The sequence below is a fragment of the Nicotiana tomentosiformis genome, chromosome 11, assembly GCF_000390325.3.
Source record: "Nicotiana tomentosiformis chromosome 11, ASM39032v3, whole genome shotgun sequence".
NCBI classification, from domain to species: domain Eukaryota; kingdom Viridiplantae; phylum Streptophyta; class Magnoliopsida; order Solanales; family Solanaceae; genus Nicotiana; species Nicotiana tomentosiformis.
The window spans coordinates 30,031,012-30,045,698 of NC_090822.1; the positions used below are offsets into that span (position 1 = coordinate 30,031,012).

At 38.0% G+C, this 14,687-nt stretch overlaps 2 protein-coding genes across 2 annotated transcripts; both read right to left on the reverse strand.

The window, feature by feature from the left end:
• Nucleotides 1-856: 856 nt before the first annotated feature.
• LOC138901198 (uncharacterized) lies at nt 857-4,136 on the reverse strand. The gene is made up of 7 exons (XM_070188941.1): nt 3,930-4,136; nt 3,269-3,549; nt 2,934-3,180; nt 2,724-2,819; nt 2,274-2,411; nt 1,867-2,054; nt 857-1,238 (listed from the first exon to the last, which is right to left on the reverse strand). The coding sequence occupies exons 1-7, from the start codon at nt 4,134-4,136 to the stop codon at nt 857-859; spliced, it is 1,539 nt and encodes a 512-aa protein (XP_070045042.1).
• Nucleotides 4,137-5,950: 1,814 nt separating this feature from the next.
• On the reverse strand, nt 5,951-7,126 carry LOC104115268 (putative F-box protein At5g50220). Its single transcript, XM_009625857.4, has one exon. The coding sequence runs from the start codon at nt 7,124-7,126 to the stop codon at nt 5,951-5,953; it is 1,176 nt and encodes a 391-aa protein (XP_009624152.2).
• Between the last annotated feature and the right edge of the window lie 7,561 nt (nt 7,127-14,687).

Genomic DNA, 14,687 nt, shown 5'->3' on the forward strand with positions numbered 1-14,687 from the left:
TGCAAGTCTAAATCCTATCAAATCAACTCCAAATAATACCAAATTTGGCACACAAGTTCCAAATAGCACTATGGACCTATTCCAAGTACGAAAACCAAATTCCGAACCCGATAGCCAAAAGTCAACCTACGGTCAAACTTGAAAATTCTTATAAACCTCAAATTATCAACTTTCGGCAAAATAGGTCAAATTAACCTAGGGACATCTGAATTTTATTTTGAGCATACGCCCAAGTCTAAAATTACGATACGAACCTATGGAGCCATCAAAACACCGTTCCGGGGTTGTTTTTACAAAAAGTCAAATACTGATCAATATTTTTTACTTAGGCTTCTAAACGAAGAACGAAAGGGTCCAAATCAAACCAAACCCTTCCCAACACAAAATTAACAAACCCCACAAGTCATAAAATTATAATTACACATGTGTGATGAATCAAAATGGGAAATAGGAGGCAAATACACAAATCGATCTTTAGGGTCATTACATCCCCCCCCCCCTCTTAAATCAAACGTTCATCCTTGAACGTGCATAGAGATATACCTGAATTGACGAAAAAAGTGAGGATAACGACTCCAAATGTCGTGGTCGGTCTCCTAGTCGCCTCCTCGACAGGATGACCCCTCCATTGAACTTTAACTGAAGCAATATTCTTCGACCTCAACTTTTGGACCTGCATGTCCAAGATAGCCATCGGCTCCTCATCATAAGTCAAATCTTTGTCCAATTGAACTGAGCTGAAATCTAATATATGTGATGGATCATCATAATACTTTCGGAGTATGGAGATATGGAATGCCGGGTGAACTACTGATAAGTTGGGTGGTAGTACAAGTTTGTAGGCCAGCTCACCAACTCACTCATGGATCACAAAAGGACAAATATATATAGGGCTCAACTTGCCCTTCTTCCCGAACCTCATCGCACCCTTCATAGGTGAAACCTGAAGCAAAACCCTCTCTCCCACCATAAATGTTACATCACGAGCCCTCTCATCGGCATAACTCTTATGTCTAGACTGTGCTATATGAAGCCGATCCTGAATCAACTTGATTTTATCCAAGGCACCCCAAACCAAATCAGTGCTTAACAACCTAGCCTCACTCGACGCAAACCAACCAATCGGAGAACAGAACCGTCTCCCATATAGGGCCTCGTAAGGAGCAATATGAATACTCGATTGGTAGTTGTTGTTGTAGACGAACTCAGCAAGAGGTAGAAGCTGATCCCAAGAACCCCTGAAATCCATAACGCATGCACGCAGCATATCCTCCAAGATATGAATGGTGCACTCGAACTGCCCGTCCGTCTAGGGGTGAAATATTATACTCAACTCAACCAGTGTACCTAACTTACGCTGCACAGCCCTCCAGAAATGCGATGTGAACTTCGTGCCTCAATCAGAGAATAATGAACACCAACACGCCATGAAAACAAACCCTCTCTCGGATATAGACTTGAGCAAGTTGCTCTGAAGAGTAGGTAGTCAAAACTGGAATGAAATGTGCCGACTTGGTCAGCTTTTCCACAATGACCTATACTGCGTCAAATTTCTTTGAAGTCCATGGAAGCTCAACAATGAAATCCATGGTAATATGCCCCCATTTTCACTTGGGAATCTTAAGTCTCTGAAGCAAACCGTCCGACCTTTGATGTCCATACTTCACCTGCTGCCAGTTCCAACACCGAGCCACATACTCTACTATATCTTTCTTCATTCTCCTCCCCCAATAGTGTTGCCTAAAATCCTGATACATCCTAGCGGCAACCGGATGAATGGAGTACCGCGAACTGTAGGCCTCTTCAAGGATCAACCCACGCAATCCATCCACATTGGGCATAGATAAGCGGCCCTATATCCTCAACATCTCGTCATCTCCAATAGAAACCTCCTTGGCATCGTCATGCTGCACTGTGTCCCTAAGGACAAGGAAATAAGGGTCGTCATACTGACGTGCACTGATACGCTCATACAAAGAAGACCGAGAAACAACGCAAGCTAGAAACCAGCAAGGCTCCGAAACATCCAGTGTCACAATCTGATTGGCCAAAGCCTAAACATTCAATGCAAATGTCTCTCCCCAACTTGAATATATGAAAATCTACCCATATCTTTGCTTTCTACTCAAGGCATCGGCCACCACATTGGCCTTCCCAGGATTATACGGAATAGTGATATCACAGTCTTTTAATAGCTCCAACCACCTCCGTGACCTCAAGTTCAGATCCTTTTGCTTAAACAAGTGTTGTAGACTCCGATGATTTGTAAATACCTCACAAGACATGCCGTAGAGATAGTGCCTCCAAATCTTCAATGCTTGAACAATAGCTTCCAACTCTAGATCATGAACGAGATAGTCCTTCTCATTGGCCTTTAACTGGTGTGAAGCATAAACAATCATCATACCCTCCTGCATCAAGACGAAGTCAATACCAATTCACAAAACATCATAATAAAACATATATGAACCCAATGCTGAGGGCAAAATAAGAATTGGAGTTGTGGTCAAAGCAGTCTTGAGCTTTTGAAAGCTCTCCTCACACTCATCGGACCACCTGAATGGAGCACCTTTCTGGGTCAATCTAGTCAAAGGTGCAGCAACGTACGAGAAAACCTCTAGAAAACAGCGATAATACCCGACCAAACCAAGAAACCTCATGATCTTAGTAGCCTAAGACGGTCCGAGCCAACTCTGAACTACTTTAATCTTCTTTGGATCTACCTTTGTCCCATCACTCCTCACCACATGACCCAAAAACGCCACTAAATCAAGCCAGAATTCATACTTGGAGAATTTCGCATATAACTTCTTCTCCCTCTAGATATGGAGTACAATCCTCAAATGTTGCCCATGATCCTCCCAGCTACGAGATTATACCAATATGTCATCAATGAATACGATGGCGAAAGAATCAAGATATGGCTAAAATACACTATTCATCAGGTGCATAAATGGTACTAGGGCGTTGGTCATCCCAAATGACATCACTAAAAACTCGTAGTGACCATACAGAGTCTTGAAAGCAGTCTTCGGGATATCCGAGTCTCGAATCTTCAACTGATAATACCCTGACCTCAAATTAATCTTTGAGAACAATTTGCCACCTTGTAGCTGGTCAAATAAGTCATCAATGTGCGGTAGTAGGTACATTTTCTTGATTGTAACTTTGTTCAGATGCCTATAATCAATACACATCTGCATGGAGTCATCTTTCTTTTTATAAAAAACCTGGAGCACCCCAAGGTGAGACACTCAGCCCGATGAACCCCTTATCAAGCAACTCCTGAAGCTGCTCCTTCAAATCCACGAATGTTATACAATATGGTGAAATAGAAATGGGCTGAGTTCTCGGTACAAGGTCAATACCAAAGTCAATGTCCTTATCGGGTGACATGCACAGTAGGTCTGCTAGAAATACATCTGAAAAATCTCTCACTACTGGAACTGACTTAACGGTAAGAGTATCAACACTGACATCTCTCACAAAGGCTAAGTATGCATCATACCCATTCACAACCATGTGATGTGCCTTTAGAAATACACCACCCTGCTAGGAATATAACCCAATGTACCCCTCCACTCCAACCGCGACAAATATGGCATAGCTAATGTCACGGTCTTGGCATGAAAGTCCAAAATAGCATGATAGGGTGCCAACTAGTCCATGCCCAAGATCACATTAAAGTTTACCATATTCATTAGCAGAAGATCAACTTGGTCTCATAACTATCAATAATGACTAAACATGACCGATAAACACGGTCTACAATAATGGAATCTCCCACAGGCGTGGACACATATACAGGATTAGTCAAAGAATCACGTGATATATCCAAATACAGGGCAAAGTAAGATGACCTATATATGAATAAGTGGATCCTAGATCAAATAAAACTGAAGCATCCCTATGAGAGACCGGAACCATACCTGTGATGATAGCATCTCATGCAACTGCCTCCGTCCTACCCGAAAAAGCATAAAATGTGGCCTGGCCTCCCCTATAGCTCTTCCACCCCTAGCTAGAGGTGCAGGTGAAACGGTAATTGGAGCAGCAATCATGGCATGAGAACCCCATGGACCCTGTGTAGTCTGTGGATGTACACCTCTCCTAAGCCTGGGATGGTCTCTCACCATATGTCTGGTGTCCCCACACTCAAAACAAGCTCTCGGTGGAAGTGACTACTGAAATTGACTCTAGCCTAGTTGGCTAGACTGATAGCTGAAGGCACCCTGTGCAGGAGGTGCACTTGAAAATGGTTGTGCATAGTGAGCAACTTGAGACCTCAGAATAACTAGAGCACTGCTAGTAGCGGAAAGTGCTGAATGAACTGGCCGACTCACATATCCTTTGCCATATCGGGTTGTAGCTGCAGCGTGGCCACCACTAAATCCTCTGGTACCTCGAGGCCTTGTTGCCTCCCTATCCTCTATCTCCTTGCCCCGCATACCCTCCAACCTCCGCGCGATCTCTACCACATGCTGAAACGGAGTATCCATATCTAACTCTCGAGCCATGGTGAATCTAATACTAGAGTTGAGCCCCTCGATTAATTTGCGGACTCGCTCTCTAACTGTAGAAACTAATGTAGGTGCATGTCGGGATAACTCATTGAATCTGATAGCATACTCTGACACTGTCATAGTCCCATGACGCAACAACTCAAACTCTGTGCGCTATGCATCCCGAAAGGTCTGGGGAACAAGCTCTGTCAAGAACATCTCTGAAACAGAAAGTAGCAATTATAATCAATAAATAATACCAACATTTGGCAATTAGATTACAAACTATGAAAATAATACTAACCTTTTACTAAACTATAGTATATTCGAACACACCATACACATCATGAAATAACACCGGTTATATATAGAATCCAAATGCATGCATTCTAGAAATTCTTTTTTTCCAACAAAGGCGCATTCAATACGCAAACTTTCCATTCTTCACAGAAGGCACAATCTGACAATGAGTCTTCTGTAAAGTTGTAGCGTCAGCCATTTATCAAATCAATGTCAGTCGGTTGAATAAAATTTCAACTGAAGGCGCATCACCCCATTGAGCCTTCTATGTAAATAAAAAAATATAAGGAAGGCGTGTAAGTTAAAAACATTTTCAGTTGATTTTAAAATTTACATTGAAGGTACAATTACTCAGTGCGCCTTGTTCTTAAATTACACTTAACGGTCCGTCAGTTTAGAGGCATTAATATTATAAGAAGAAGGCTCGCTAGTGTGGCACTCTTTCACCATTAATGGAAAACAAATCTGACAAACCCATTTATTGGTGTGATGCTCCATTCCTTACCATTTAAGTCAAGCCTTCTATGAGAGGATTGCTCAAGTAGGTAAGCACCTCCATATCCAACCTTAAGGTTGCGAAATTACAAAGATCATTAACAACTTGTTTGGATTATTGTCATATATCATTTCATAATTTATCGTATAGTATTGTATTTGTATTATTTTGATGTATAAAACATTTGGATAGATTATATTGTTTGTCGTCGTTCAGTGATGTCATGTACCAACAATATGAAAAATAAACTTGTAATATTATAAAGAAAAAGTAATGTGTGAGGTAGAATTATCATATAAAAGGCAGGGTAAAGGATAAAATATAATTATTTAATAATAAAAATGGCAAAATCGAGAGAAAAGAAAAAGATAACGACGACCACACCAAATCGGTCGTTTCCTAAAGTGACACTTTTCGTCGTTACGTAACAAAAAATTTAACAATACAATACAATACAATATAATAAAATTTAAGTAACAATCAAAACAAATATTATATTTAAAAAAATAATACGATATATATATATATATATATATATATATATATATATATATATATATATATAATACAACAGGTAACAACCATCCGAATAAGCTGTTATACTGTGGAAGAAAAAAACTAAAATTAAGCAATTACAAATATCACCACATATCTATTCAGAGTCCCGCTCTGGCAACATATCTTCCCTTGCTTGCAAAGATGATCTTGTGCTTTGTAACTTAAAACATCTATCAAAGTACAAGCCAATATGAATAATCTCCTTAAATTTTTGCAGCCTTTTAAGCCTTCTCTCTTCAATGTTGTAGAGGAGAGACAACTTACATCCGCCGTCAATAATAATGTCATCATTATTGTTACCTTGTAATGGCACATATCCCATTATTTTGAACCAATTCCCCATGCCTGATACATTAATAGTGTGTTCCTTGACCCATTCTTGCTTCTTATGATCCTTGAGAAAGTATAGTTCCATCCTTGACAATTCTTCTGAGTAGTAAGCTAAACATAATTTCCCATTCAAATCAGCTAATTGGATATTCTCATACAGTGCTAGCTCTTCATCATAAGGCTCTTTGGGGCAACTAATGGTACTCAAGAATTCTTCATTTTCAGCTTCCATTGAAATAATATTTTCCATTATATCTCCTCTTCGAACCAACCAATAAATTACATTACCTACACATGTTGAATCTACCTTACGAGAAAACCATTCTTGATGTGGCAGGGTTTGCCAATAGCTAGGAATTGGTCCACAGTCTCTTAGTGTGAGAATCTCGAATCTGAACTCCAAAATCTCACCACCATAGTTAAAGTTGTACTTAGGACTGATCTTGGTACCATATAGATGGACAATCTTGTATGTATTGTTGAAAGGGATATAGGCAACATCAAAACTAACTGATGGATAACTTGAAATTGGTAAGTTTATGATTTCTTTAGTTGTGGGATTGCATACCTTGTGATTGGAAATGATAAGGTTGGAGGAGATGAAGAAGGAGTTTTCAGGGGCAATTATATCCTCAAAACTGAACTCTTTTTGGATCTCGCTGTCGTCAACAGCGAGATCCATGGTCGAAATATCAATAGTTCGACTAATCATTTTCCTCCTGCCTGGTGAATACTTGGCGTTAGGTACTTGAACTACTAGTGTTCGAGGACGATTCATGGATTTCATGTTGTAGAGTCTTCTGAAATGTGAACTGGAGATGGTTCTGAACCACTGCTTTGAAACTGTTTGAAGTTGGTGGACATGTTTGAGTGAAAGCCGAGAGAGTATATCCACCAGGACTTCACAAGGCAGAGCCATGATGTTGGAGCTCAATTCCATTGTATTGTCCATTCTTCAACTGCTTAATTTGTGATACAGAACAGAGAGGGAGAGGGATCTAAATTGTGCCAAAAGCCTTTATTGACTTTTCTTAAAGACATGCCAAGCACCTTCCTTCATTGACTTAATTAAAATAAAGATATGAAAGCTGAGTAGGTTAGAAGACATATATTTTAATTTATCTTGAGTATTTTCATCAAAGAAAGTATTTCGTGTAATTGTGCTAAAAGCCTAAAACAGTGAAAGTGTACTATTTTGAGTTGTAGTTATTGGGATCGAAAGTGTATAAAAAAATTTGTGATAATGATAAATCAGTCATGAAAGAAATATAAAGTGAGACTATCATTTAAAGTGGTTAGTTAATTGACCCACAGAAGATTTATCATTAATATAAAAAGAGAATAAAATTTTTGAAAAAATAGTTTCCTCTAAACAAAATTTCTCCTCCAACAGAAGAATTAGTCAAATATGAAAAAGACCTTATCCACCACGAAAACCATTTTCTTTTCCACTAAGAAAAGTAATTTTAATTATGATAGAATCCGGGGCAAACCCTAATAGCTCTTTCAGTGCATCTGCTCTAAATAAATAAAGGTTGTAACAGCACTGTAAGGATTTATAGACTGTGGGTACTTCATTTTAGTATAAATTCTAAATAGTCAAACTTGAGCATAGTGGGTGTTCCTTGTCAATTATTGAATTCTTTTACATATTATCTATGAATATATTGCATAATTTGGCCAAAACTAATGAGTGCTTTAACACCCATATCTCCAAAGGTAGATCTGCCACTTGTTGTAAGCTGTAGCATAATTACTGAATGACTTGACGAATTTAGTAGTACAGTTTTTCAGCATGCCTCCAAGGAAGGAAAACCCAATGCATGGGAGATCGGTAGTTTAATTTCTACTTGTACAATTCATACTATGAATTTCTAGGGTGAGTGTATTTTAATTTCGTATTGTATAATATTTCGAGAAAATCTATTTTTTATCACGTAAAGATGTTTTAGTCCACTTTAAAAATAGATTTATGCCACAAAGAGACATTAGGAATGACTGTCGAAATTCTAAAAGTAAAATACTTTTCTACTGACTACCTTAACTATTTCACCAGAACATACAATCCCATAATTTTGGCAGCAGATTTCTCCACAAATATATTAAAGACATTTTACCAAAGCATCTAAATTCTACATAATTTTCTTATCTTTTACATTTAACAATGAAAACTTCCTACTTAAACATGTAAAAGACTCTTGACTAGGTCAACTATTTCCATTTAACATTGGAGATTTTGAATTGATCTATCGGTATCTTTTTGTATCTTTCGGTCAAACTTTATTTTAGAAGTTTACTAGGTTTATATTGTTGAAATTGTCAAAAGTCCCACATCGGTGGATGACAATTTTGAATGAAAATTTCACCCTATAAAAGGAGGCCTAATGTTTAGGATTTAAAAACACCTCTCATTTGCCTTTTTTATCTTCTTAAGGCATTTGTATCTTCTCTCTTTAGTATTATTTCACTTGTAATTTTGGAGTGGAATAAAATATTGATTGTGTCCGAGGAAGTAGGCAAAATTGGCCGAACCTCGTAAATTCTGGTGTTCTTTTATTGTTGTCTTATTGTCTTGTTTATTATTTAGTGGTTGTCATAATTTTTGGTATAGTAGTTGTGACTCATTCACACTATATACATTTGGCTTCCGCAACAATTGGTATCAGAGCCAAGGTACTGTCTAAGTATGCTCTGTGGTTGCAGCATAGTCTGATCTTCCACATCAGAAAAGATCTATCTTGGTAACTGAGTCAAGGTTCTGTCTGAGTATGCTCTGTGGTTGCAGCTTAGTCTGATCTTCCACACCAGAAAGGAAATAATCTTGATTTGTGTCGTCAGCTACTAAATAATATTTGTATCAAAATGGAAGACAATAAACAAGAAGAATCTACATCAAGTGTCAATAATACGTCATCGTTGGCATCTTCGCTTATGACAAGAATTGTGTCAAATGCGAAATTTACGGTAGAAATTTTTGACGGGTCAGGACATTTTGGGATGTGGCAAGGCGAGGTTCTAGATGTTCTTTTTCAACAAGTGCTAGATCTTGCCATTGAAGAAAAGAAGCCAGATGTTATTGGAGAAGAAGATTGGAAAATTATCAATCGTATTGCTTGCGGTACCATTCGATCCTACCTTGCTAGAGAGCAGAAATATCCATACACAAAGGAAACTTCTGCAAGTAAATTATGGAAAGCACTGGAGGATAATTTTTTGAAGAAAAACAGTCAAAATAAATTGTACATCAAAAAGAGACTGTTTCGCTTCACCTATGTTCCTGGTACCACAATGAATGAATATATCACCAGTTTCAATAAGTTGGTCACAGATTTGCAAAATATGGATGCAACTTTTGATGATGGTGACCTGGCCTTGATGTTGTTGGGGTCACTTCCTAATTAGTAGGAGCACCTTGAAACTACTCTACTCCATGAAAATGACGAAATTTCTCTCAGAGAAGTTTGTTCGGCTTTGTACAGTTATGAACAAAGAAAGGGAGAAAAACAGAAGGGCGGAGAAAGAGAAGCACTAATTGTGAGGGGTCATCCTCAAAATCAAACGAGGACTAAGAAGGGAAGATCCAAGTCGAGATCTAGACCCAGCAAAGATGAATATGCCTTTTGTCGAGAAAAGGGGCACTAGAAGAAAGACTATCCGAAGTTGAAGAATAAGGCCAGACATAACAATGGAAAGGCCATTATGGATTCAAATGTAGCTGATTGTGATGATTCGGACTTCTCATTAGTTACAACAGAGTTATTAACACCATCAGACATATGGTTGATGGACTCGGCTTGTAGCTATCATATGTGTCCTAACAATGGTTCGTGAATTTTCAAGAAGGAGAATATGGAGTCATCCACACAGCGGATAACAACCCTCTTACCTCATATGGCATTAGTTCAATAAGATTAAGGAGCCATGATGGAATGATCAGAACATTAACAGATGTTAGATATGTACCGGGTTTGAAGAAGAATCTCATCTCTGTGGGAGCCCTAGAATCAAAAGGGTTCAAAATTATTGCAGAAAATGGAGTGATGAGAATATGCTCCGGTGCACTAGTGGTAATGAAGGCCAATCGGAAGAACAATAACATGTACCGCTATCGTGGTAGTACAGTTATTGGGATAGCAACAGTGACATCCAGTGATGACAAAGAGGCAGAAGCAACCAGGCTATGGCACATGCGCTTGGGACATGCTGGAGGGAAATCCTTGAAAGCTCTATCTAATCAAGGATTGTTAAAAGGCGTAAAGACTTGGAACTTGGAGTTTTGCGAGCATTATGTCAAAGGAAAACAGACAGGGGTTAAATTTGGTACAGCGATCCATAATACTAAAGGCATTTTGGATTATGTACACTCTGATGTTTGGGGTTCTTCCAAAATACCTTCATTGGGTGGGAAGCACTATTTTGTAACCTTTCTTGATGATTTTTTTCAAAGAGTGTGGGTGTATACAATGAAGAGGAAAGATGAAGTGTTAGGAATTTTTCTCAAATGGAAAACGATGGTGGAGAATCAAACAGGCAGGAGGATCAAGTGTATTCGCACAGATAATGGAGATGAATATAAAAATAATCATTTCAATAAGGTCTGTGAAAATGATGGCATCGTCCGACACTTCACTGTCAGACATACACCACAACAGAATGGAGTGGCAGAACGTATGAACCGGACTTTACTGGAGAAGGTACGGTGTATGTTGTCCAATGCTGGCTTGGGCAAAGAATTTTGGGCTGAGGCAATTACATATGCATGCCACCTCATTAATCGTCTACCATCTGCTGCTATTGATGGCAAGACACCATTTGAAAAATGGTATGGAAAACCTGCTGTAGATTATGACTCTTTGCACGTGTTTGGCTCAATTGCATACTATCATGTGAAAGAGTCAAAATTGGATCCGAGAGCAAAGAAGGCTATATTTATGGGGATTACTTCTGGAGTCAAAGGATACCGCTTATGGTGTCCAGAGACAAGGAATATTATATTCAGCAGAGATGTTACCTTTGATGAATCTGCCATAACAGATAAGGTGACAGTTGAAGATGTCAAACAAACTGGTGGTGCATCAAAGCAGGTGGAGTTTGAGGGAAAATTTATTTTTCCTACACAAGAAGCAGAGGAGGAAACTCATGAAGATTACCCTCTGGAAGAAGAGCCAGTCGAGAGGGAGATTCCAACTCATGAACCTCGACAACAACTTGAATCAATAGCAACCAGCAGGCCAAAAAGGACAATAACGAAACTTGTTCGTCTCATAGAGACGGTTGCTTGCGCAACCTCAATTGTAGCTGATGGTGTTCCTACCACTTATAAAGACGCAATCCAAAGTTCAGAAGAAGATAAGTGGAGGATTTCCATGAATGAAGAAATGCAGTCCCTTCATCAGAATCATACATGGAAATTGGCCAATCTCCCGAAGGGAAAGAAAACAATTGGGTGCAAATGGGTATTTGCAAAGAAAGAAGGATTTCCTAACCAAGAAGATGTTCGCTACAAAGCAAGATTGGTGGCCAAAGAATATGCTCAGAAGGAAGGAATTGATTACAATGAAGTATTTTCTCCAGTTGTAAAACATTCCTCCATTAGAATTATGTTGGCTTTGGTAGCACAGTTGGATTTGGAACTAGTTCAGATGGATGTAAAAACTGCGTTTTTACATAGAAACTTGGAGGAGGAAATCTACATGAATCAGCCAGAAGGATTCAAAGTTGCTGGAAAAGAAAATATGGTATGCAAACTTGAAAAATCGTTGTACGGATTGAAATAATCTTCTAGACAATGGAACAAGCGATTTGACAAGTTTATGTTGCGGCAAGGGTACAAGAGAAGCAAATACGATCATTGTGTGTATTTACGCAAACTTAATGATGGTTCCTTTCTATATCTTCTCCTATATGTTGATGATATGTTGATAACTTCCAAGAATTCGGAAGAAATTGATAAGTTGAAGATTCTACTGAAGGAGGAGTTCGAGATGAAGGATCTGGGTGAGGCAAAGAAAATTCTTGGCATGGAGATAATAAGAGATAGACGTACAAAGAAACTCTGTTTATCTCAGAAAGAATATTTGAAGAGAGTACTAAAGCGTTTTGGCATAGATAAGAAGACTAAGCCAATTAGTACGCCACTTGCTCCCCATTTTAAGCTAAGTACTACTATGTCGCCAAAGGATGAAACTGAACAGGAGTATATGTCAAGGGTACCATACGCAAATGTTGTTGGTAGCTTGATGTATGCAATGGTTTGTACGAGACCTGACATTTCACAAGCCGTTGGAGTTATTAGCAGATATATGCATAATCCAGGAAAGGAGCATTGGCAAGCTGTGAAATGGATTCTACGGTATATTCATAGTACTGTAGATGTTGGGTTAGTTTTTGAGCAGGAAGGCAATCGGTCTGTAGTTGGATATTGTGACTCAGATTTTGCGGGTGATCTGGACAAACGAAGGTCAACTACTGGTTATGTGTTTACTTTTGCAAAGGCACCAGTTAGTTGGAAGTCTACTTTGCAGTCAACAGTTGCTTTGTCTACAACAGAGGCAGAGTACATGGCTATTACAGAGGCTGTGAAGGAGGCAATTTGGCTTCAGGGGTTGCTAAAGGAGCTTGGTATTGAACAAAAAAATATTATAATTTTTTGTGATAGTCAAAGTGCTATTCAATTAGCGAAGAACCAAGTTTATCATGCAAGGACGAAGCACATTGATGTTCGGTATCATTTCGTACGAGAAATCATAGAAGAAGATGGAGTCACGGTGAAGAAAATTCATACTACGGAGAACCTTGATGGTATGCTGACAAAAGTGGTAACTGCGGTCAAGTTTCAACATTGTTTGGATTTGATCAACATTATTGAACACTAAAGATTGAAGATGAAGACACAACCAAAATTTGTTATTGAGAGAAAATTGAAGATGTGGAATTTTGCCAAGGTGGAGATTTGTTGAAATTGTCAAAAGTCCACATCGGTGGATGATAATTTTGAATGGGAATTTCACCCTATAAAAGGAGGCCTAATGTTTAGGATTTAAAAACACCTCTCATTTGCCTTTTTTATCTTCTTAAGGCATTTGTATCTTCTCTCTTTAGTATTATTTCACTTGTAATTTTGGAGTGGAATAAAATATTGATTGTGTCCGAGGAAGTAGGCAAAATTGGCCGAACCTCGTAAATTTTGGTGTTCTTTTATTGTTGTCTTATTGTCTTGTTTATTATTTAGCGGTTGTCAAAATTTTTGGTATAGTAGTTATGACTCATTCACACTATATACATTTGGCTTCAGCAACATATATCTCATCTTATTTTTATGTATCTTTTATGTATATCTTTCTTTATCTTTCTTGATGTAATTGACTCTATATAACGAGCTATTTCATTATTAATAAGACACAACTTATTTTATATATACAGTCTACAACATATACTTTTTATGGTACCAGAGCCCTTTACAGAACAGGTGTTTATGTGTTACTACATGGACTTTGCAATGTTTACTAAAGTGAATTTACAAGACTGGTTTCAGACAAAAACAAAAAGTTCAATTTTTGTCAACTGATTAAAGTGAACTTATAGGCTCCTCTCAACTGCTCTAATGCGCCAATTCTCAGTACCTTCCCGCCCCCAAGGTTCAATTGGGAAATTACAGAAACACAGTGTGTACAATTTAATACTTGACAATTGTCACTTGAAGAAACACACAAATGACAAGTATTTGAGTTGTAAGAAATAGAATATGGATTAAGAAAGAACCTGGCTTTAATAATCCATTTATTTTCAGCAAAGAAAAATAAAATCAGTACAGTGTCTTGTTTATTTGTTCTCTTTTTTTTTTAATGCTCTTCTTCTTTTCAATTTTAGCAAGTTTTCGTTTGTTGAATTCTCTAACATCGATCTCCTGAAACTCGATTTCTATGGGAAGAATCTTAAGATTTTCTGTGATATAGTTGCCAAATTTTTTATATAATTTTTGGAGAAACTAGGATATTTGTCGACAGTCTGTCAACGTATATGAGTTAAACCCTTCGGTGTGATTAAATAAAATTGAAAATGTATCTACTAAGTTATTGAGTAGAACCTCCGGCGTATCTGACCCTAAATTATAACCGGTATAGGCTATATCACATCCCAATGAATGAGTTAATGATCTCAAAAACTATTAGTGGCACACATTTTAACATGTCTAAGCTATAACAGTCACTCGAGGGTTTCTCTTTTTCTTTTGTATACCCTCAAAATCGAATAACAATTGAATTTATATACGATTTTAAAAATATGTGATTTAACTTGATACAAAATGAAAAATCAGATTGAAATTGAAATTAATGGTAAACGGTAAATGCAAACCATACAAATTAACCGGTTTTGGCCTTGAAGGTTGATCGCCCATGAGCCAAAAAATGTTGTAATCGGTGCCAGAACAAAGTGATGAGATAATAACTAGAAAGTACAGTATATTGCATTAAAATGCTAGTTACCATGTGTTTTACAAA

Bases quoted from the DNA above. Each gene is read 5' to 3' on its own strand.
- LOC138901198 (XM_070188941.1), bottom strand. From the start codon at position 4,136: ATGGTGAGAGACCATCCCAGGCTTAGGAGAGGTGTACATCCACAGACT. The intron at 2,820-2,933 runs GTATTTTAGCCA...CTCCATATCTAG, and splicing joins TTATGCACCTGATGAATAGT to AGGGAGAAGAAGTTATATGC. The intron at 2,412-2,723 runs GTAGATCCAAAG...GTCTTGATGCAG, and splicing joins TGAGGAGTGATGGGACAAAG to GAGGGTATGATGATTGTTTA.
- LOC104115268 (XM_009625857.4), bottom strand. From the start codon at position 7,126: ATGGAATTGAGCTCCAACATCATGGCTCTGCCTTGTGAAGTCCTGGTG.